Source organism: Phyllostomus discolor, chromosome 13 (assembly GCF_004126475.2).
Source record: "Phyllostomus discolor isolate MPI-MPIP mPhyDis1 chromosome 13, mPhyDis1.pri.v3, whole genome shotgun sequence".
Lineage (NCBI taxonomy): Eukaryota > Metazoa > Chordata > Mammalia > Chiroptera > Phyllostomidae > Phyllostomus > Phyllostomus discolor.
The window spans coordinates 46,677,509-46,699,588 of NC_040915.2; the positions used below are offsets into that span (position 1 = coordinate 46,677,509).

Below are 22,080 nucleotides of genomic sequence, written 5' to 3' on the forward strand. Positions count from 1 at the left end.
CTTACTACCTATGAAAGTAGCGTATCCTCCATTTGATACCTCTGATGGTTAAAAACCTGTTCTTGACCTTAAACCAGATTCTGCCTTACTTTACCTGCCACCTGTTGGTGCCAGATCTGGCCAGGCTGCTCTGTTGTAAGAGTGACTGCCCAAAGTAGTGATTAAAAGTGTTGGCATTAAAAGGAGACACACCTGGGTTTATAAGCTGGCTGACTCTACCATTCCTGGCTGGCGATTTTGGGTGACTTAATGCAACCTCTGAGTCTCAAGAGTGGTAGGAACTTCAGAGCCTGCTTCCTAGGATGGGGCTGAAGATGAAATGAGGTCACATATGCAGATTGCCCGTCTGAAGGCTGTTCATTTCTACGCTGCCCTCCTTTGCTAAGTGCAGACGCTCAGGGCGGGACTGTGAGCTGGTCAGGAACGTGGGCTCCGGAGTCACACTGCCGGGATTCCAAACATGGCCCCATCACTTACTGGCTGTGCCGCTTGGGAGAAGCTGCCCACCCGCTCTGTGTTCCGGGTGCCGCGCTGGTCAGAGGGGACCAGTCATCCCTCACTGGGTCAGTGTGAGGACTGGGTGAGCTCAGGGCCTGGAACAGGGGCTGGTACATGGCGGGCACTCAGAAACCGGCCGCACACCCAGAGCTGCCAGTGAAGATAATCTAGCGAAGAGACTATTACTGACTGACATGTGAGCAAGCCAGCAAGGTCACAGGGAGCCAGGGTGCTGAAGCACCCCAGTTTCCAGCAGATGGCCATCACCCTCTCCAGGCCTGGAGGGGCAGGGGGTGGAGCTGTCATGGACCCAGAAAAGGTTCTATGGAGAGGCCCTCCTGACCAGAGCTGTGACCTTCCTTAGGGCGGGCGCCACAGCCAGCCCGTGGTGACTGGCAGGGGGGGTCCGTGGTGACTGGCACGGGGGCCCAGGGGATAAATATCCCAGCCCGTCTCTGCCTGCCCGCAGTCTCCTGCTGGGGTCTCTCATTAGGTCAACCCAACCAGCAGCCAGAGGGCAAGGGCGCTGCTGGTGCCATTCTCACGGGGCAGCCCCCAAGGGCACAGAGCCCAGCGGAAGGGGAATGGGTCTGGAGAGGGGACTGGGAGAGACCCAGCAAAGCCATTCTCATTATTAGGCTGGACCGTGTGATGCTGCCACTGTACAACCGTACTTGCCGTATCGAAATGGGACCTTAATATGTTCACCCAAATATGGTATTGTTTGTACTGTGCAAATAACATTATCAATATAATCAACAGTGCAGGGTGGTCAGAAGGTTCATTCATACAAGACTCCAGTCTGAGTCCTGGAATATTCCACCTGCTCCCAGCGTGACTTGGAGAAACCCCGGGGCCTCCGTCTCCTCATCTGTGAAATGGGAATGTTGTGGCTCCCGTCTCTGATTTGAGAAAATGCTCCTCAGGCGAGAGGATGGGGGTCTGCTGTCATTTTTTAAAAATCCTCCCCTGAGGATGTATTTTCTGACTTTAGAGAGAGAGGAAGGGGGGAGAGAAAGAGAGAAATGTTGATGTGAGAGAGAACCACACTGATTGGTTCCTTCCCATACGCACCCCAACCGGGGATCAAAACCACAACCAGGATCGGGTGTGTGCCCTGACTGAGGATTGAACCTGCAACCTGCTGGCGTACGGGACAACCCTCCAACCCACTGAGCCACCCCACCCGCTGTCGCTTTGCAAGTGGATAAATGCCACTCCCTGCTCTGCGTATGGGTGCTCCTGGGCTGAACCATGAGCTCACATCCCAATAAACACAGCATACGTTGCAAATATTGTGAATTGAAAATGCATTCAATTCACCTGACCTATACCGAACATGATAGCCCAGCCCGGCCCACCTTACCCGTGCTCAGAGCACACCTTAGCCTCCAGCTGGACAACACCATCTTCGCAAAGCCTCTCTTACAATGACGTGTTGAGCTCATGGAATTTATTATGCCTATGGGTTTGGAACCATCATAAAGTTGAAAAATCATAAGTCGAACCACTGTAAGTTGGGGACCATCTGTGTTTTGTCCCTGAGGCACAGGAAGGACCAGGGTGACACTTGTGGTGTCCCTGGCACGGTGAGATTTAGGGCTGTGGGTAAGCCAGTTCCAGCCGAGTTCCTATCAGAATGAGCTTCGTGGCAGCCAGAGCCTCAGTGGCGGCCGGGGCCGTTAAGCTGCACCAATTGCTTTAATACGCAGACCCGCCTAATCACACTTCCCTGCAGGGGGCCGTGAGTCTGTGCGTGCACGCCCGGATGCAGAAGTCGTCCTGAGCGCTTCCTCTTTCCCTCGCTGGCCACAGCCTGGCTGGGGCCGATATAGCTGGGTTAACGGCACAACGAAGGCGAGTTCCCATGCTCTCGAGCAATCGGGTAGTTGGCTGCACTGTGCAGGGAGCCCCGAAGGCTGCTCTGTGCACAGTGTCTGCCTCTGCAGTCCACAGTTCGGTACTTGGGTTTAGAGACTCGGGGCTCAGAGGGATTCGTAACCCAGGGGAGGAGGGAAACATTTGGGGTAACCCTGTCTGGCAGGAGACATTCCCCCCAGGAAAATCAACTCTGGATGCTCTGCCCTGCCTTCAGTGTGTGTGTGCCGTGAGATTCCCTCTGTGGACTGTTTTCAAATGCACGTGCTGTGTGACCTTGGGCAAATGACCTTGCCTCTCTGGGCTTCAGTTTCCTGATCTGTGTAAAACTGGCTAAGAAAGGATCTTATCTTCCAGGACTGACCCGACGATCAGATGAGAGGTTGCATTTGAAACACTTAGTGCAGTCCCTGGGCCATGACAAGCACAGGCAGGATGGGTAGGCTGCGCTTCAGTAACACACAGTCCCCAATGTTTCAGTGGCTGACACAACAGGTTGGTCTCTCACTCGGGCTGCCTTGCTGTGGTAGGTCGGCAGGGGTGACTGCGCTGCCCCGACCCTCACGGAGGGCCCAGACCGAGGGGGCTCCATCCTCACACGTCCACAATGGTCAAGACAGGAGAAGATAAGTGGACCGGCTTCGGAGTTTCAACCTGGGGACTTTTCATTCGCGCCCAAAACAGGTCACGTGGCCATGCCCAGCCTCCCAGGGAGAGAGAAGGGCACTCTCATCACGCGGTGGAAAGCCAGAACTGCTTCGTCTCCGGCACTGATGACAACCACGGCACCCAACAAACGGCCCTTGCTTCAGCATGGGTCTGCTGTTACCGTCGTAGTAACCTAGCGCGTGTGGCTGTGACTCTTGTGATTTCCACCGTTCGTCGTCATCACGCTTTATGGGCTTGCTCTGGTGGCGGAAAGCCTGAGACGTTTCCTTCTGGTGCCGAAGCTGGGCTTCCAGCTCCTTAGGAAGGCACCCCCGAGAGAATGATCAGCAATAACATAAGTCAGTGACAGCTTGCACTTGACAAGGGGTACTTTGAGCCAGGCGCCGGATCGGGGAGTTCCCATACACCAGCTCACTCAGCCCTCACGATAATTCTGAGAGGGGTCCTGTTATTGTCCCCACTCTCTGCAGAGGAGGAAACGGAGGCTCAGGCAGGTGACTACACCCGTCAGACATAAATGGCAGAACGCCCCCAAACCCATACCTGCAGTCACCTTGCCGAACTGACTGCTAAAAGCACGTGTCCTCAGCTTCTGGGTCTTTAAATGGAAGGAGGAGGGACTGTCTGGGTGGAAAGGCCGGGAGAGGCCCTGCACTATCCTTGTTGGCCCGCAGTGATAGGGGCTCATCAAGAGACACCGCGCTGTCTCTTGAGTCCTGCCCGCCCTCCTCCCCGCCCTCCCAGCACTCCGGGCTCCGCCCTCACAGATGTCTCCATTCCCTAAACACTCCACGCCCACTGAAGCCTCTGAGCCTTTGCACACTCAGTTCCCTCTTCCTTTCCTCCATCCTTCATGTCTGGCCCACTCCAGCTCATCCTTCAAGAGCCAGCCCAAATTTCCCTCCTCTGGGAGGACTCCCCTGGCCCCTACCCCAGGCAGAACCAATCCCATAATCTCTCTGTTGCCATGGCATTTTGTACATTAGCAAATCTAAACCTTCTCTACACACACACACACGCACGTACACACAGAACTTCTTTAGAGGAGGCAAATACATTTGTCTTTGTGTTTAATTTATGCCAGCTCTCTCTCCTCCTGACTTTAAACACTGCCACCTCATTTGTCTTATTAAGTACTTACTTTTGCTTTTAATTAGTGCTGTTCGTCGCCACTGAATTTTAATTGTCAGCGCAGGGTCTCAGCAGGCCTCGGGGTGGATGCTTTACAAATGTCTCCTGTCCTCCTGCAAGGCCTCAGCCTGTGTGACGGTGCCTGCGAGGGGGAGGGGGCAGGGAGGTTCCAGGGAGTGGCTGAGGGCTGGTGTACTTTTCCCAGATCACAGCTCATTCTGGCTGCCAGCTTGATGCCTGTCGGCTCCAAGGTGGCTGGTTTATGAAGACGCACAGAGATCAGGAGGGTTGCAACGTGGAAATTCAGTCCAAATTTGACTTGAGGGGGCGGAAGAAAGGAACAATTTGTCTCGTGGTATCTAAAAAGGCTGTAACAGACTCACAGCCTCAGGTAAGGCTGGATCCAGCATTCCAGCGCCCTCATCACTAGCGTCAGGAATCAATCTCTCTCCATCTCTGGGCTCCACTTTTATCCCCTGGCGGGCCTGTCTCATGTGGTAGCAAAAGTCATCGGCTCCAGGCTTCTGGGCTTTGAGCTTGGCAACTCCACTGGAAAGAGAGTGCTTCCGTATAGCTCCAGCAGAAGTTTTAGAGCAGGTCTTCCTAGATCCAGATGGGGTCATGTGACTACCCCTGAACCAATTACTGTAGCCCATAGGATGTACTGCACTCCCTGGCCAGGCGGGGGTCCCTGGCCCACCTCTAGGAACCAGGTGTGGGTGAGCCCCACCTGAACCACACAGATAGATACTGAGAGAGAGCGAGTGAGTGAGTTTTTCTCAAAGGAAAACTATGGCGCCGCTACCCTCCAGAAGGGCAGATAGTGTTGGACAGGTGAGAACCAGCGATCTCAACTGCACACATCCACTGTGGAGCCTCACTCAGACACCCACCTGGGGTTTGTTTTCCTCTCATCCCCACCCTCACATGCCGTCTGCACTCACCTCCTTGCCTCGGACCTGAGAAGCATTTTAGACCAAAATGTTCCTGCACACCAGGAACAATCCTGCAAGGCAGGCGTGGCAGAGACAGGGATTCCTTTGTCCCCATTTCACAGGTGCAAACACTGAGGCCCCGAATGACTAAGCGACTTCTGGAGGCACACAGACAGTGAGCGGGGTGCTGGGGTTGGGTCCCAGGACTCTGGGTCTGAGGCCAGCAATTGTCCTATCAGCCGGCCGCTCTCAGTCAGCGTTGGCTGCAGAACAAAGCCCCCCACGGGGTAGTGGCCTAGAGCAATGACCCACGTTTGCCTCATGGTGGTTTAGGTCAGTGATTGGGTCCATTCCCCAGGGTGGTCCTCTGGTCTAGGCCAGACTTGCATGACCTCGGCTGGGCCTGTTCACATCAGTGGTCGGCTTGTGCGTTGGCTGGGATGGGCTGGCTTACGCTGGGGCAGCCGCAGCACCTGTGACAACCACGGTCCCCACCACGCAGTCACTACTACTGCCCACGACACGCAGCCATGGGAGATGGACTCTGTGCTTGCCTTATGAACCTGTAGAATGGGGACTGTCCTGTGGGATTGTTTGACGGCTCATGGCACGAGCCGTCTGTTGTCACTACACGGTGATGAGAGAACCACAGCAGGTAACAGTGAGTTTGCTCGGTTTCAAGGCCAGGAGCACAGAGGTGCCTTCCTCTTGAGCATTGCTTAGGACTGTCTCCGTCCCGTCTCGAGCCCCAACCAGCTCAGCGGGGAAGGAGCCAGGGCCTGTCATCCCAGCGGGCTCTCGTAACCACTCCTCCCGGGCTCCCGGCGTCAGGGCGGAGCCCTCATGGTCCTCGGGATCAGATCCTGTTACTGCTCGGACCTCAGCCCCCACCCATCCGCCCCTTGCTCCCTCCACTCCAGCTCCTGGCCCCTCCTTGCCATCCCTCCAACTTACAAAGTGCATGCCCGCCCCAGGGCCTTTGCACGTGGCTCAGTCCGTTACCCCCTTTAGCTCCTTGCTCAAATATCACCTCTCAGAGAGGCCCCCGCGGACCCCTATTTAAAGCCGACCACCCCCCTCAGTCTCCAGTCCCTCTGCCCCGTTTCATGTACCATTAAAATGATCATCCTCAGCTGCTGTGTTTTACATGTGGCCTGTTTGTTGTAGTCTGTCTTCCCCAGCAGACGGTAAACAACGGGACAGCAGAGGTTCGGCCGTTTTGTGTTTGTTTTAATGCCGTGTCCCCGGTGCCAAGAGCAGTGCCTGGCACATCGCAGGAGGTTTTCTGTAAATATCCTTAGTGCAATTCTGTGCTTTAAAGCATCGGCTTAATTTTACTTTTAAATAACACTGCATGGGCTAAGCAGAACCTATTTTGAGCCTGGATCCTGCCCGTGGACCCCCACTGCACCTTTATTTGAGGCTCCTTGTGTAAGTCGCACTCCCCACCCCACCGGAGGGTCTGAGTGAATTTTTCCAGATTCCTGGCCGAGTGGCAATGGCCTCGGGAGGAGGGGGAGGGGCAGGGAGAGAGATGGAGAGATGGAACTGCCCGGGCACCGTCCAGGCTGGTGGCTGCGTGTTCTGCTGGGAGGCATCTGGTTTCATTCCAAGACTGTGGGGCTTGTGTGGGGGTGGGGATGGGGGAGGGTGACCGTGGCATTGAACTCCGAGAAGACAGCTGAGCTCACACAGGTCCCCTGCAGTGCCCTGAAGTGCCTCCTGAAGCTGGGGCCAGCCCGCTGAGTCACGCTTAGGTGCGTGCTGTGACTCTGAAGCTAAGTGTGTTTTAAGAGTTGTTTTTCAGTTCCGCTAAGATCTGCTGAGATTCTGGCGGGTGGAGGCACAGCGCTGGTCCTTAGCGAGTAGCACTAAAGCAGCCGAAGGAGAAGTAGGCAGAACGAAACAGGAAAGGGGAGGAAGGAGAGAGGTTCTGAGTCCGGCTTTTCTGGGTGAGGGATGGGTCCCTGGGGCAGTCTAAGACTCGGGGGGCATCATGGTGAGTGCCGAGCCATGGAGGGGCCAGAGTGGAGCAAGGACTCGCATGAAGGTGGATCGCGTGCCCACGGCGCCCAGTGAGCTCTGCGACTCACTGAAGCGTGCACTACACATCATACTCAGGACTGGCTGCAAAGGGCAAATGCAAGGCCCCTTGTGCAAAAGTTGTGACAAGCTTCAAGACGACGACAGCAGAGCCTTAAGCCAAGGGCAGGGCCTGTCTGAGCACGGGGTCCTTCTGTGCACGGGCACGGTGCAACTGTGCGGGGCACAGGCCGGGAAGTGGCCCTGTGGGTACAGGAGGTGCTGCTGCTGAACAGATACAGACCCAGTTCCGGCTCTCATGGGTCTTAAAAAAAACGGTGGAGAGACAAACAGCAATAATAATAATAATAATAATAAATCATGATAAATATTACAAAAGAAACAGCGTAGTGAGAGCAAGTAATGAAGTTTGAGGTGGTGCCTTAGAGAGTGTAATCAGGGCAGGCTTCTTGGAACAGGTGGCCTTTGGGCAGAGACTAGCAGAGCATGTGCAGGAACCGTGCAAGTGACAGTGGAAGGAGGATGCCCTCAAGGCAGCGAGAGCAGCAGAGGCCCGGGCCTGGTGGCGGGAAAGGCCGGGGAGACTGGAGCGTGGTCAGAGACCCAGGGGTAGGGGCAAGCCTCGAGGGCCAGGACAGCTCTTTGGGGTCACAGGGAGGGTCTCAAGTCTTATGTGCAATAGGCAGCCATTGAAGCACTTTATTATTTTTCACGAATAAGCGTTTGTTTGTTTTTGGAGAGCTAACGTAGCCACATGGTTGCAAATACAGAAGGGGTTCATCGAGAACATTTCGCTCCCTGTCTCAGTCCGAGCTACCCAGAGTCTCTCCCCGGAAGCGAGTGATGTGACCGGTGTCTTGCGCGTCCTTTGCAGAGAGAGTTTATTCACACACAGCCAAAAGCCACACACACCTCTTTTACCTTCTCTCTGCAAACAGTGTTGTTCTGGAACATCGTCGTACAGCGTGATCTTTCCTCTAGACAGCGTGTCTCGGTGCTCCATCCACACTCGTCATGAAGATCCCTGTTCTTCTTCATGGCTGTGTAGTGCTCCACTGCACGGAGCCGCCATCACCCAGCTTACCGAGGCTCATTGAGGTGTTTCGGTGGCCTCATTGACAGACTTCAAGCAGGACCTTGGGAAGCCCGCTTAGACTCTCTGTGACTCAGTTACTCATCTGTAAAATGGGATGGAAAGAACACCTGTCTCGTAAGGCTTTTTCTAGGGTTGAATGGGATAACACTCGAAAGGCACTTCGCACGGACCAAGCCCTTGGCATTTGAACCATCACCTTTTGCCGTTGCCACTTTCGTTACTGCAAGGAGACTGTTCCCTGGGCCTCCCACCAGGGCCGTGGGGGAACCCGTGCCCAGGAAAAAGAGCTGGAGCCTCTGGCGTCCGGAGAAGCAGTTACTTTGTGCTTTCTGAAGTTGCAGCCGCAGCACCCGACTTAGGCCATGGCCTTGGCCCTGACTGAGCTGGAGAGGGCGGTCTCTCAGTGTCTCCAGGCAGGGGCCTGAGTGGGCGGGTCTCTGTTTCCGAGTGGGACAGAGCGGGAAAGTGGGGGGGTGGTCTGAAAAGGTCCGAGGCTCACCCCTGCACTCTCTCCATTTCCATGAACTCCCTCTCAAACCTGAGACTTGGCTGGACTTCATGGACAGTGGCCCGCAGACAGGGGGGACAGCGCCTTAGGCTCACACTACGTCAGATCGGCAGATGTGGTTACGTGGCCTGCCCGGGGTGGCGTGACCAGCCCGAGGGTCAGGACCCCCTTTCTGCTCGCACATGCGGCCCAGCTCCCTGGACGCGGGACCCGAGATGGGGCTTCTCGTGCCAGCGATGGCCTCGGGACAGGACAGGGGGACACTGGGCTTGGACGTGGCTTCCCCGGAGCCTGGCCTCAGCCTGACCCCACGGGTGAGGGACTCTGGGACCTGCTGGCGCCCCAGAGCCATCCTGCCTCGAGACGGGGGGGCCGCGCTTTCACACTCTCCCCTCGTCAGGCGTTGTGTGTGGGCAGCTCCTGGCCTGGGTGTGGCCCCCTAGGTATCTCTGGCCTCCAAGGCCGCAGTTCTCATCGGCTGAGGGCCAGTCCCTGGACAACGGCGCTGCCGCAAGCCCTCAGTTGCTACCTTTCCTGGAGGTCGGGGCCGGACCCGACACCTGTGAATGGCAGCAGCAGTGTCTGCTCGGGGGGGCCCCCTCCCCTCCCGCTGCGCGCCGCCCCACCCCCAGCAGGGACCTGCCTGGGAGCCAGACCCCCTTTCCCTGGGGCTGTCTTCTGGTTGTTCAAATGCCCCCACTGCTCAGGCTGTCCCATCTCCTGGCCCAGGCCTGGTCGACGGGGCCAAGTTCACTGCTGGGCTCTTCAGAGCTTTGAGAGCCCTTGGTGGCCAAGCTCAAGTAACCGGCGCTGCCCAGGGTGGCTTCTGGCCTGGAGCCAGGGCTGGGTGGTTTCTGTGGGGTGGTCAGCAGGGAGTGCGGACTCCGCAGGCGGAATTTTAATAGGAAGTGGATTCCTGGTGTGCGTGGCTGAAAGCAGGAAAGGGCGGGCAGGGTCAGGTTCGGCCTGGAGGGCAAGAGAATTTGGAAGTCAGAGTTCCTGGGAGGGGTCTGCATCCCTTGTCCCAGCCCTCCTGCCTCCCAGGGTCCTCCAGGGGCCCTGCTTCGTCTCTGCAGCAGAGCAGGAGGCGGGGCTTTCAGATGGACACTCCCCACATGGGGAGGTTCCCCGGTCCAGCCCGGGGCCAGCCGGGGAAGCTCAGCACCTGGGCCTGGGGCTCTGGGCGCCCAGTATGGCCCCGGGCGCCCAGGCCAGCTTTGCTCAGCTCTTGGCACGGCGATGATGAGATGACGTGAAGGTCCTTTTTAGCAAATTTCTTCCCCAGCAGGAGTCGTCTCTCCTTCCTGGCTTTGAAGTGGAAGGAATGAAATGACTAGAGTAGTCTGGGAAGATGATGTTAATCACACAGGAGCAGACGGAATGGCTTCTCTGTTCGGGGTTTCTCTCCCACGTGTCCAGCCAGGAACCCCACCCGCCTCTAGCTTCACGCACCCGAAGACGTAATCGTCCCACAGGCCGCGGGACAGAGTGATCTCCCTGTCCCCCTCCCGACGTCCCGCCTATTCCGTTTCCCTGGAAACGGGGCTGTGCTGTAGCCAGACCTTCGGGGAAATTGGGACCCCTGGGATCTCTGACCCTACCCCTGCCGGGCGCCTGGCCTAGAGTCCGTGCATGAGGAGGACTCGGGGCCCCGGCCAGGTAGCTCTGTTGGCTGGAGCATCAGCCCCGTACACCAGGGTTGCGGGTTTGTTCCCCGGTCAGGGCACATACAAGAACCAACCTATGAGTGTATAAGTAAGTGGAACAACAAATTGACGTTTCTGTCTTTCTTTCTCTCTCTCTCTAATCAGTAATATATTTTTTTAAGAGAACAGTATGGCTTTAAGGGTGGGAGCTTCAGCTCTGGTCCATTCCCGCCAGTAGGGAGCTGTGACCTCCAGCGGAACTCTCCCTCCTGGGGCCTGAGGTCCCCCATCTGGAAGGTGGACAGGCTGCATGCAGCCTCTGTCTTCTCTGCATGCCCCCCTCGCCCCGCCCACAGTGCTCAGCACAGCGCGGGGCCTGGAGAAGGGAGAGATGGCCGAGTAGCTGGTTGGTGATGTCCTCTCTGGCTTACTGTCTTCCAGGAAACGGGACCCCCCGCCATGACCGACGCTGTGTTCAGCAGGGGCTCCAGCCGTTGGGTGTGTCCCAGTGACCGACCCCTTCAGTCCAAGTAAGTCCCTGCATCCTCCCGGGAGGGGCTTGTTTTGGGCCCCCAGGGTCCTGAGCGTCCTACCCTCGAAGGAGGAAAGGGAAGGCAGGCAGAGAACTAGACTCTCCTTCCCCTGAGGTGGGGGAAAGGAAACCGGTGGGAGCTCTTGTCGTGGAAGCTTCTCCACCGATCTCACTGCTTTGCGAGGTGGGGACGACAAGCTGAGACCCCGGGCTGCGCGCCCCCGACTGAGGTGGCCTGGTGAGTGGCCGGAGCCTGGAACCGGCCTGGACCCGGCCTGGAGTCAGACTCGGTTCTGGTTCTGGGTCTTAATGATGAATTTACTGTGTGACCCAGGGCGGCTCGCTTGCCCTCTCTGGGCCTCAGTTTCCCCGATCAAATAAGAAAGACGGACGAGGTCAGAGGTGGCAAACTGGCAGGCCACCAGCTGGCCCTGACTTACCAAAGTGTATGTGTGGTGGTGGTGGTGTTTTTTTTAATTTTTTAAAAAAAAATCGTGCCTGATTGTTTAAAAATTGGGACATTTCACATAAAAGTGCCTTTCCATTCTGTACCCGAACCAGAGGGGCGCTCGACCCACACCTTCATGGCTCATAAACGCTGATGCTCAGTTCCTGGAAGTTTCACAAGCCGGTTGTTAAACATGGCCATTATTAAACCATACAATTTGACGATTAAGTTATATATTCAACGCAAGGTTAATCCCTCCTGATTTCTTTTACTACACTGTATTCTTCCCTGCCTTCCTTACGTCTGTCCCACCTGCGTGGTGAAATGTCACAGAATGGCACGCTCGTGCCTTCCTCTTCCCGGGTCTGCGTTCGGGCACGTCCTGTAGGTTCTCGAAATCAGCCACCAACTCGGGTGTTAGACCTTGACCAGCACACCCTGCCTGCCGCCCTTGACCGTCCGAGCCCGTTGTTTATCGTTCCCGCAGTTAGACGTTCGCTCATCGTGACTCGTTCCTGTGGACGCGTGGTCACTTTTTATCGTGAGCTCAATCTGTGAGGCGCTTGGGGATCTACCCTGGGGATACTTTTCTGCGGGGAGATTGGCACTCGCCACACCCAGGAGTGAGGTACGCTGCCCACGCAGGTTGGCCTGCGCTCCCTTGCAGGGTCCTGGCTCAGTGGAGAGGGAAGGGGTCTCAGGGTCAGCTTCCCTGCCTCGTTAGGAGCTCAGGGTCAGCCTCCAGATCGCCGTGCTGGGATTCGCGTTGGCTGACTGCTCACAGCTCCCCATCCTGGATTCAGTTCACTGTCTCCTCTTAATCACTTTTAAAAGTGTAATGAATGATTCTTCAACAGTGCACATCGGCAGTGCAGTTAGGTCGTTTTACACATGTCTGTGTACTCACGCCCTTTTTTCTCTCTCCTTGCCCCTCCCATCCCCAGGCAATCGCCAACCTTCCTTCTGTAACTGTACATTACTTTACTCTTTCTAGAATTTTGTATGAATGGAATCATACCATGTACGCTCTTTGGGGAAGAGAGCTGCGTCTCCCCTTTCACACAGAATAATTATTTCACGATCCATCCATATCGTTTTGCATATCTGTGGTTTGTTCCTTGTTGGCGAACAGCACGTTTCATGGTGTGGAGACACAGCGTGTCTATTCATTTTTCTATCGATGGACATTTGGGTGGTTTCCACTTTTTGGCTAGAACAAATGAAACTTTGTATGGACATCCACTTCCGCTTCTCTTGGGTAAACACCTAGGAGTGGCACGCCTAGGTCATACGGGAGGTGTAAATTCAGCTTTTTAAGGAACCGCCAATCTGGCATCCAAAGTGGCTGTACCGTCTTAAACGTCCAGCGGAAGTGTAGGAGCGCTCTCGCCTCCTCACCGGCCCTTGCTGTGACCAGGCTTTTCCGTGTCAGCCACTCCAGGGTGTGGATAGTGGTGCTTCTCCCCCGAGGGACTGGGAGGTCGCTCATCTTCTTATGCCACTTGTCACCGTACAACCTCTCGGTCGCACTGTCTGCTCAGACGCTTTGTCCATTTTAGACACAGGCCGTTTCTCTTCCTGCTAAGTCCTGCAGGGGTTTTTCCCCGTCGGTTCGAGATGAAAGCCCTTCGCTGGACATACCCTTTTCACAGCAGATACTTTCTCAGCCCAGCCCTTGTTTTTCTTCTTCGTAACAGTCTTCGGAAGAGGGAGAGTTACTTTCATTTTGACGAAGTCTATTTTGTCTGTTTATCTTGAAAGGGGGAGGGATCGTCGGAGAATTCCCTTGCTTTTTAATCCCGGAATTCACTGCACGGAAAGAGCGTTGCTCTGACTCACCCAGGACCTGATTATGCGTTAGTTGAGGAGTCTTTCCGAATGGCCAGTCCGTCCATGTTCTCCGATGCGAAAGCCCCCGTCTCCATACTTGTTCTACCTCAAACCTGAGTCTCGGAGTTTTGAAGACAATGCTGAGCTCTGCTGGTTTCTTTGTTGAAAGGAAACACCTGCCCCCCCCCCCCCCCCCCCAGCTCAAAGCCCTTCCCATGACATTCCCTGGGAGCTAAATTATCTTGCAGAAAATATTCTGGCAGCCAAAAAGCGTGTCTCTGTAAGATAAAACCGTTGCCTGGAGGGTGGATGGGGTGAAATGTTTACTTTATTTTTGAAATGTCAGTTAATTAAAATCCCATCCATCTGAGTTTACTTTAGTGGGTACAAAGCCAAACAATTTGCTTTACCGTTAGGTTAGAATTCTGCAGACGGCCGGGCTGCAGTGTCACCCACAGCGCTCCCGGGCTGCCGTGAGGCGTCTTGGCATTCCGAGTGCATCTGGGCCGGCCGGCCTGCTGCCTGCATTTCCTTCAGATATTAAAACCGTTCTCCAATAAATGCTAATGGGTGAATTAGAGTCATCACGCATGCTATCTAGTCGGCTGCAGACGCTGCTAATGTCTTTCTCCGGGAAATTAAGAAATCGAGTCCTCATTAGCGGCTGGCTACCCAGATACACGTACTGCTTTCCTGATGTTCAGATGCCTTCCTCTGTCCGCCTCTGTGAGTCTAAAGGTGGTGTCTGTCTGACACACAGGCCAGTGCTCGCAAGAGGTAAATGCATCTGCTTCGTGCGAGGGCAGGCCAGTGGTTTAGCTCTTGACGTTGGGAAAACACAGGGAGAGATGCCGGGAAGTTGACGCTTCCCCGTAGCTTTTCGGACAGCAAACCGGAGAGCGCCAGAGATCAGAGCGGGACTCGGAGGCAGGAGGAGAGGGCGTGTGGTCGGTGTTTGTCGATGCTCACGCCCCGCACAAACGGAGATGCTGGTCTCCTTTCTAGAATGGGGCTTTGCTTCCCCAAAGGGGGGCGCTGAAAGTTCTACTTTTGGGGTGACCCCAGCAACTATTCAGGGCTCGCAGCAGCTGGACCTCCTCGAAGCGTTTGAAACAATAAAAGCCAAGGACAGCCTTGGCCGGGTTGCCATTCAGTGATCTGTCATTACGGCCCAAACCCATTCCTTAAATACGTCCATGATCAGCCGGGTTCCTTGGTAAGCCGAGCCGATTGGCCATCTGGAGCCGGCTGCGGACTTCACAGGCCTGCGTCGCAGCGGCCTTGTTTCAGATGCGCCGGGAGAGGACCAGGAAGACCAGGCGGGGAAACGGAAGAAGTAGGTCATTGCAATTTAAACTGGGTGGTTTTGCAGCCAGACGGAGGTTTGGGTATCATTATGAGATTTCTTTCCTGACCTGACTTCTTTTTTTTTTCTTTCTCTCCTTCCTCTGCCTTCCTTCAGTGATAAAGAACAGTGAGTATTTTATGCTATTTTGTTTTTCAACTAACTGAGTTGAATTTCTTTGCTGATGCAAGTGGCTTGCCCCTGCAGAGGGATGGTTAAAAAAAGGAACTAGCAAATTTTACATCTCTAAAAAAAAAATCAAGTGATGAAAAAACACACACACCCTTTTGAGAAAAAAATTATGAAATTTCTAAAAATATCTTTTTTAAAAGAGTTTATTTATTTTTAGAGAGCGGGGAAGGGAGGGAGAAAAAGGGAGAGAAACATCGGTTGGTCACCTCTCCTACGGGCACCGACAAGGGACTGAACCCCCCAACCCAGGCATTTGCCCTGACCAGGAATCGAACTGGTGGCCTTTTGCTTTGTAGAATGACACCCAACCGACTGAGCCACACTGGTCAGGGTCAAAAAAAAAATACGCTGATGAAAGGATACAAAGTGTTGCTTAGGCGGGCCCTTGGTTTCATTCTTGTGAGTACTGGTGGGCTTTCAGCAAGTTTACCCTGAAAGGCCCCGCCCGTCGGGGCCTGCTCCGGCAGCCTCTGCCCCGGAGCACCATTCCGGGGTCAAGAACACGCTAACTCGGCCGCCACCATTCATAAAAGTTGGCGACGGGCAGAGCAGAGCTCGTGGGAAGCTGCGTGCTACACACACTGTCCCCGTCACCTCCTAGGAGGTCAGCCTGCCTTCCCAGGGAGCTGCCCGTGGCTCAGAGGTCCTCGCTCTGCTTGCAACGTCTGTGTTTCGAATTGGATTCATTCCCCAAATGGGGGTGACGGGTTGGAGGCCGCATCCAGTACACAGACGGCTGGGCTACCGAGCAGACCGGGCTCTGGTTGAGTGGGCTCCTTCAGAAACCGCAGAAAGTCATTCCCCCCTCCCCAGGGCGGGCACAGTCTCACGGAGCCAGGGCGAGGGGTCTGGCATCAGAAGCCCCAGCTGAGTGCTGCCCGGGGACTCAATGTTAGTGTGGCCTCCCTGAGCCCTGGCTCTCTCCTCTGTAGGGCAGGCGGGACGGCCCTGCCCTTCCTCCTCGCCAGGTGCTGGTGGGACGCAGCCAGATGCACGGGAAAGCTTTGTAAACTGTGAAGTGCACTGAGCAAAGCCAGAGGAAAGTGTGAGTCACATGTTGCCTTAGCCTGTGTGTGTGTTCATTGGACATGCATATATTCATACATAATATATATATATGTATCTTGTATATATACATTGTGCATATGTGTATAGATACCATTTATTCAGCTTTTTTTTTGGCCCAAACAACCACATCATCAGGCCCAGAATCCTCTAAAAAGGTTCTCTCAACATCGATAAGGTGACCCCGGGAAATCGTTTTCCTGGTTCTGTCTCAGTTTCTCCATCGGTCAAATGGCAGCTTGGCACAAGCTGATTGCTGAAGACCATCTGAATGTCCTACAGTTTCTGTTGTTTGTTGGCTGGTAAGAGTCTGGCCGGACTCGCTCCGCTTTTGGTGAGTCCCGTGAGTGTACCATTCAGACGTGCCAGGCAGAGACATTGAGACACTGTCGGATCATAAATATGAACATCCCGGGAGAGAAGCTCATGACTCCAGAGGGTCCGAAGGCTCCTGAAGTCTTCCCGAATACTGAAGGCCCACCTCCTTCACAGCCTGCTCCCCTCCTTCCTCCCTCTCTTCCTTTGTAAACAAATCCTTACCAACTCTCTACTGCATAGCAGGCTCTGTCTTGAGCCCCAGGAATGCAGGGAGAGCCAGTGTGAGGGTGTGTCTAACAGGGTCTCTGAACAAGGAAACGGCCAGTCGGTAACACACACGCTCCAGCGTGCTAGGAGCTCTGATAGCAGAGTCACAGCGGGCCGAGAAAGCACAGGTCGGGGTGCACCTAGCTCAGGCTTGGGGGCCATGACGGGCGAAGTGACGTGTAAGACGAGACCAAGTGAAGGCAGAGCAAGACGAAGGCGAGACAGAGGAGTTCCAGGCAGGGGAACAGCCTGTGCTAAGTGCAGACATGAGAGCGAGCATGGAGTTTTAGAAGAACCGAGTGAAACTCGGTCTGGCTTAACAGATTGGCAGGAACCCTTGATTCCCTTGGCATTCTGAAGGGGGTGGGGGGCTGTGGCATCCCTCTGCACCCCCTTTAGGCTGGTCGGGGTGCATGTCACCCGGAAGGGCCTTCACACCCGCAGGGCACGTCTCAAACACTTTGTGGTGCAGCTGCCCCTCCTTCCCCGCCCTTTCCTTGAGGGTCCATTAAAATCTCAGTCACTGAGCTGTAATGCAGCCTCCTGCTGACACCTGCCTAGGCCGGCATCCTGGGGGGAGGGAGCGGGTAAAGAGAAGAAAGGAGAGAGAGAGGATTAATTTTCTGCCTAGCACTGCCGTGGGATGCTTCGGAACCTCGGCGCCCCGGCAGCCGCTCCATCATTGCCCTCCTTTTGGGAGTTACGATTTATTAAAAGAGACATCTGGTGGCTATTCCTCACATAACTACCGTGGGCATGAACTCAGAGTTAAGGTGGGAGGCGGAAGGAGGTGGGAGTCTGCCCTGGGCCACGTGTGAGAGAGAGAAACATCTGCGAGGCGCCTCCACCTGGAGCCAGGACCAATTCCTTTTAACACAGGTGCTGGTGCTGGTGGGAGGCTTCCTCCCGAGCCTCTCAAGATGCACCTGTGCGGGTGCATTCAGGTAGCGATCGTGCACGTCCAGGGTGCTGGTTTCTTGAGCCTCTGCCCACTCTCCACGCGTGTTTCTCCATCGTTCCCTCCCCTCCTCTGAGAGGCAAGCATCTGGAAAATGAGCAGGTCGGTCGTGGTGATCTTGAGACTTTTGTTAGCAGTGAAATGCTTTCTTCGAGTAATTATTTTGTTCTGAAGCTAAACAGATGAGACAGGTAAGCGCGGAGCTGCTAGGCAGCTGAAAACGGTAAGCGCATCGTGGCGGACTCTGTGCAGCTGTCATTTAAAATAGTGCTGCTCTGTGAAGTAAATGCAGGGAGTATGACACGCTTCCTCTTTGCTTGCTGTTGTCCTGGTGGGTACTGTATCAGGGGGCTTTGCTGTGTAACAACCCGTCTTCAAACTCAGTGGCATAGAACAATGACTTGTTCCCAGGAATCCGGGCTCAGCTGGTGGCTCTGCTGATCTTGGCTGGACGCGCCTTGTGCGTCACAGGGTGGGCTGATCTGGGACGGCTGAGGCTGGAGTGACTCGGGTCTGCCCCACTTGTCCGTCGTCCTCCAGCCTTCCGTCCTGGGCTTGTTGTCACGTCACGGCAGAGGGGAGAGAGAGCAAGCGGATTCATGCGAGGCTGTGTCAGGCTTCGCTTCGGGAATGGCGTAACATCACTCACGTGCGTTTTACTGACCGAAGCAACTCATGAGTCCAGGCAGGGTTCAAGGGGTAGGGAAATAGATTCCGACTCTTTGGTGGGGATCACCATTTATTTAAAATTCACATGGCAAAGGGCACGGATACTTAGAAGTATAGAGGTCATCCAGGGCAATAACCCATATTTCATGCTTTTAGTAAATATCAAATATTAAAGTCTTTACATTTTTTCTTTTAGTTTTCTTTACTGGAATCCTTGCCTTGTTAGTGTGGGGGACCCGGCATTGCCATCTGGCTGACATGAGGGGGGAGGACCTAGTTCCCTGCCCGCTTTGCCCCTCTGTGGCCCCCTCCCCGTTAGCCCTCGGAGAAAAGTCTGGAAACTGTGACTTAGGCAATTTGGGGGAGTAGGAGGCAGGTGCCCTTTCGTGTTTCTCCGGAAGCCTCGTCCTAAACTTGTAAGGGTGGAGACAGGCCAGGTCAGCACAGACGTCACCTCCTCGGGGCACCCCCCTCGTCCCTAAACTGAGCCGCCTCCATTGCCTCGGTCACCGCATGGGTCTCACCTACCACTAGACACTTAACATCCCTCCTGTTCAGAAGTGTTCTGTGCCTGCCTACCCTCCCGTGCTCTCCCTAGCGCCATCACTCAGCAGGGACTCAGGAGTAGATAAGGCCCCGCCCTTCTGCAGCCCCATCCTGCTTGGGGGGAGGGGAGAAGAGGCAATACACAGGTAAACAACTCGATTTTTTCCCAAGCACAAAGGAATTTTATTAATCAAAATAGAGAAGGTGCCTATGGAAAATAAAACCTTTATGAGAATCACTGTACACCCATCTGATTGGCAAAGATTCGCTCTTCCTCCTCCTTTTTACAACATCATTTTTAAAAAGATTTTATTTATTTGTTTTTAGACAGGGGGGGAGGGAGGGAGAAGAGAGGGAGAGAAACATCAATGTGTGGTTGTTTCTCGTGCACCCCCCACTGGGGACCAGGCCTGCAACCCAGGCATGTGCCCTGACTGGGAATCGAACTAGTGACCCTTTGGTTCACAGGCTGGCACTCAATCCACTGAACTGCATCAGCCAGGGCTACAACACAATTCAAAAAAAAAGATAATTTGAATTAGTGATGGGTGCAGTGAAGAAAGTGAACCGGGGCCATGGGGGACCACAGAGGGCCTCCCTGAGGAGGTGACGTTCGAACCAAGATTTGAATGATGAGAAGTGGCCACCTGGGGAGCCATCTGGGGAGCTAAGTGTTCCTGGAACAGGGGCAGCGAGTGCAAAGGCCCTGAGGCAGAGGCAGGGTTTTGGTGTTCGAGACGGAGCAGGGAGCCCAGTGAGGCTAGAGCATAGTGAGGGGGTGATGAGGCTGGAGCAGGTCAAGGTCAGACGAGGGGGGCCTTCGCAGGTGGGCAAGAAGACTGACCTTGACTTCTATTAACGTAAAATTCACAGAACGTAAAATTGACCGTTTGGCGTTTAGCCCCTTCGCTGTGCTGTGCGACCTCTGTGCAGTTCTGAGCTGCGTTTGGTGTCGGCGTGAAGCTGCGGGAAGGCCCTGGGCGACGGGTGTGAGCACGCTCAGTCCCAGTTCGTCCCCAGAGGCCCTGGCTCCGAGGTCTCCCCCAAGAAGACTTACCCGGACACCTGCTTCCCTTTGCCTCAAACTCTTCCTCCTCTCCTCTTCAGCACACGCCGGCTCGGAGGGGAGGATGGCGGAGGAGGTGGCGGGGAGGGCGGGGCTTCAGCATCCAGCATTGAGCATCAAAAGGCAATTTCACGCCTGCTGGTGAGATCAGAGCGGTGGAAGTAATAGAGGCTGGCAGCCAATGGGGCGCCGGCTCCGGAGGATTCCGAGTTACTGTTCTTTTTTTCCCCTTGCAGGGACCAGAATTTCTAGTGGTGTTTAACCCCGCATTCCACACGGGCAACGCGCCTCAGCGCCCTGGGGCGTGGGCCATGTCATTAGTGGAGATGATCACAATTTGCCAGAGACCTCAGCCCTCCGCCCAGCGGCCTCTGACTGATCCTCTGCCCCGTCTCGGGGGCTGCGCAGGCAGGCGCTCAACCTCTCTCTGCTGTGGAGGTTAAGTGCGTGGGCTGCCCAGGTTCAAAGCCCGCTTCTGCCACTTCCTGGCCACGTAACCTGGGGCAAGTGGTCTGATTTCTCCTTATCTGAGCCTCCTCACCAGTAGATGGACGGCAACAATCCGTGCCTTGTAGGGATGTTGTGAGGAGTAAATGCGGTAATGCAGGCCGCAGTAGGAATGGTGTCGGGGTCAAATGTGGCAACGTGGTACTCCGTAGGGGCTACGCTCATGTTTGCTTTTAAAAAAACAAAAGCCAGGAAGAACACAGGATGAAACTCAAAAAGCTACAGGAGCTTTGGAGGCTGGAAATGTGGATGTTTATGTGAAGTCAAGGAATTTTTATAAACCTAGTTGGTAACTAGTTTAAATTTATGGTTTAAAAAAATCTGTGGCTCAAACCAAACATCTTTGTGCCGGGCAAGGGCTGGCGACCCCCGGGAACCCAGGGCTGCAGACCACCCTCCCAGGCTTTGTTCCACTCCAGCTGTGGGAGTGTACCCTGGAGTCTTCCTCTGCAAACACCACCATCCTCCAGGTCACCGTGAGCTTCCTGCAAATGCCGATCACGAGTGTCTGCCATGTGCTAATAAGCACATGATAGAAATAGACCCATGGTACTGATGAGCAAACTGAGGCTCTGGGAGAGACCGTTCTTTGGCCCAGAGTCTCCCAGCAAACTCCCAGTTCAGAGTCCCCAGAACTGGGGTCTACCCGGCTCCAGGGCCTGGGGCCCACCCACAAGTCTACGCTGCCTCCCGGGCTTCCTGTCCGGCCTCACACCTTCCCACGTTACCTTTCAGGCTCCAGACGGGCTGGTCCGTCCACCCCGGTGGTCAGCCCGATAGACAGAGGAAGCAGGAAGAGCTGACGGATGAGGAGAAGGAAATTATCAACAGGGTGATCGCGAGGGCCGAGAAAATGGAAGCAATGGAGCAGGAGCGGATTGGGTGAGTCCTGACACTTCCTGTCCCTTTGGAGAGTGGTGTGATGGGGGGTGGGGGTGGGGGGGTGCCAGGAGGTTGTATTGCTTGCTGCTTAGGGCAGGGGCTGGGGTGTGTTGGGCTGCCCTTCGGCTTTGCCACCCACCCAGCCACCCACCCAGGCAGAGCTGGAATCCCTGTCACATGAAGTTGGAGAGCTGGAAGAGGAGAGAAGAGGCTGGAGGAGAGGGCAGGCAGTGGGGTGGGGGGGGCTGGCTGGGGAGGGAATTAGAGAGGGGGCATGGCAGGTCTTCTGATTGGGGGGAGGAGATTGTCATTGGAGTCTGGAGGTACCTGTGTGTGAGCCAGTTTCAGCCTCATAGAAAAGTGTTCCACAGACATTGGCCATGTAGAGGCGAGGTGAGGAGGAGAGAGAGAGAATCGGAGATTGTACATAAGAGGGAGGACACACCCGACATGAATTATCTGAGACCCAGAGAAACCAGTCCGGAAAGGGAGGCCAGTGTGACGGTGAGGTGGCAGCAGTTCCCCTGGCGGGTCTGGGCCCGAGCCCCCAGCTCCATCCCACGCCCCCCCCACCCACCCACCCGCCATGGGTCCTGGGCGCGCCACTCACCTCTCCGAGCCTCGGCTCACTCACTGGTGGGATGGGGAGCATGCCAGTCACTGTGCACAGGGATGTTGTCTGGAATAAGTGCAGTGATTTAAATACAGTCCCTGGCCCTGGTGGTACTTTGTGTTTAATAAATGGTAGGAAGAAGGAAAAATTGGGGTTCAGAGGGCAGAGGTTTTAAAAATGTGTATGGGAGAGAAGAAAGGACATAAGAAGGATGTGTGACAGTTGTGACAGAGTGACCAAATCCGTGAGCAGGGACAGCGCTGCAGAGAGGGGGAGTGGTATGGGAGTGGAGTGGGGGAATGTGAGTGATCCTCAGAGGGAGGCGTGGGGGGGGGGGCGGACAGAGAAGAGGAGAGGAAGGGTCTGGGGAGCGCTGGGCATGGCTGGGGACTCTGGCTGCCAGGAGGCGGGGAAGCCACCAACTGGTCCTCCAAGACT

At 55.1% G+C, this 22,080-nt stretch overlaps 1 protein-coding gene across 3 annotated transcripts in view; it reads left to right on the plus strand.

Moving 5' to 3' along the window:
- RPH3A (rabphilin 3A) overlaps nt 1–22,080 on the plus strand; it is a 99,147-nt gene that overhangs the window by 37,344 nt on the left and 39,723 nt on the right. For all 3 annotated transcript variants that reach the window (XM_036013853.1, XM_036013854.1, XM_028528486.2), the window contains 3 exons: nt 10,846–10,934; nt 14,677–14,688; nt 20,883–21,029. In XM_036013853.1, the coding sequence (XP_035869746.1) occupies nt 10,864–10,934; nt 14,677–14,688; nt 20,883–21,029 (230 nt within the window). In that variant the 5' untranslated portion in view covers nt 10,846–10,863. The remainder of the gene's footprint in view (nt 1–10,845; nt 10,935–14,676; nt 14,689–20,882; nt 21,030–22,080) is intronic.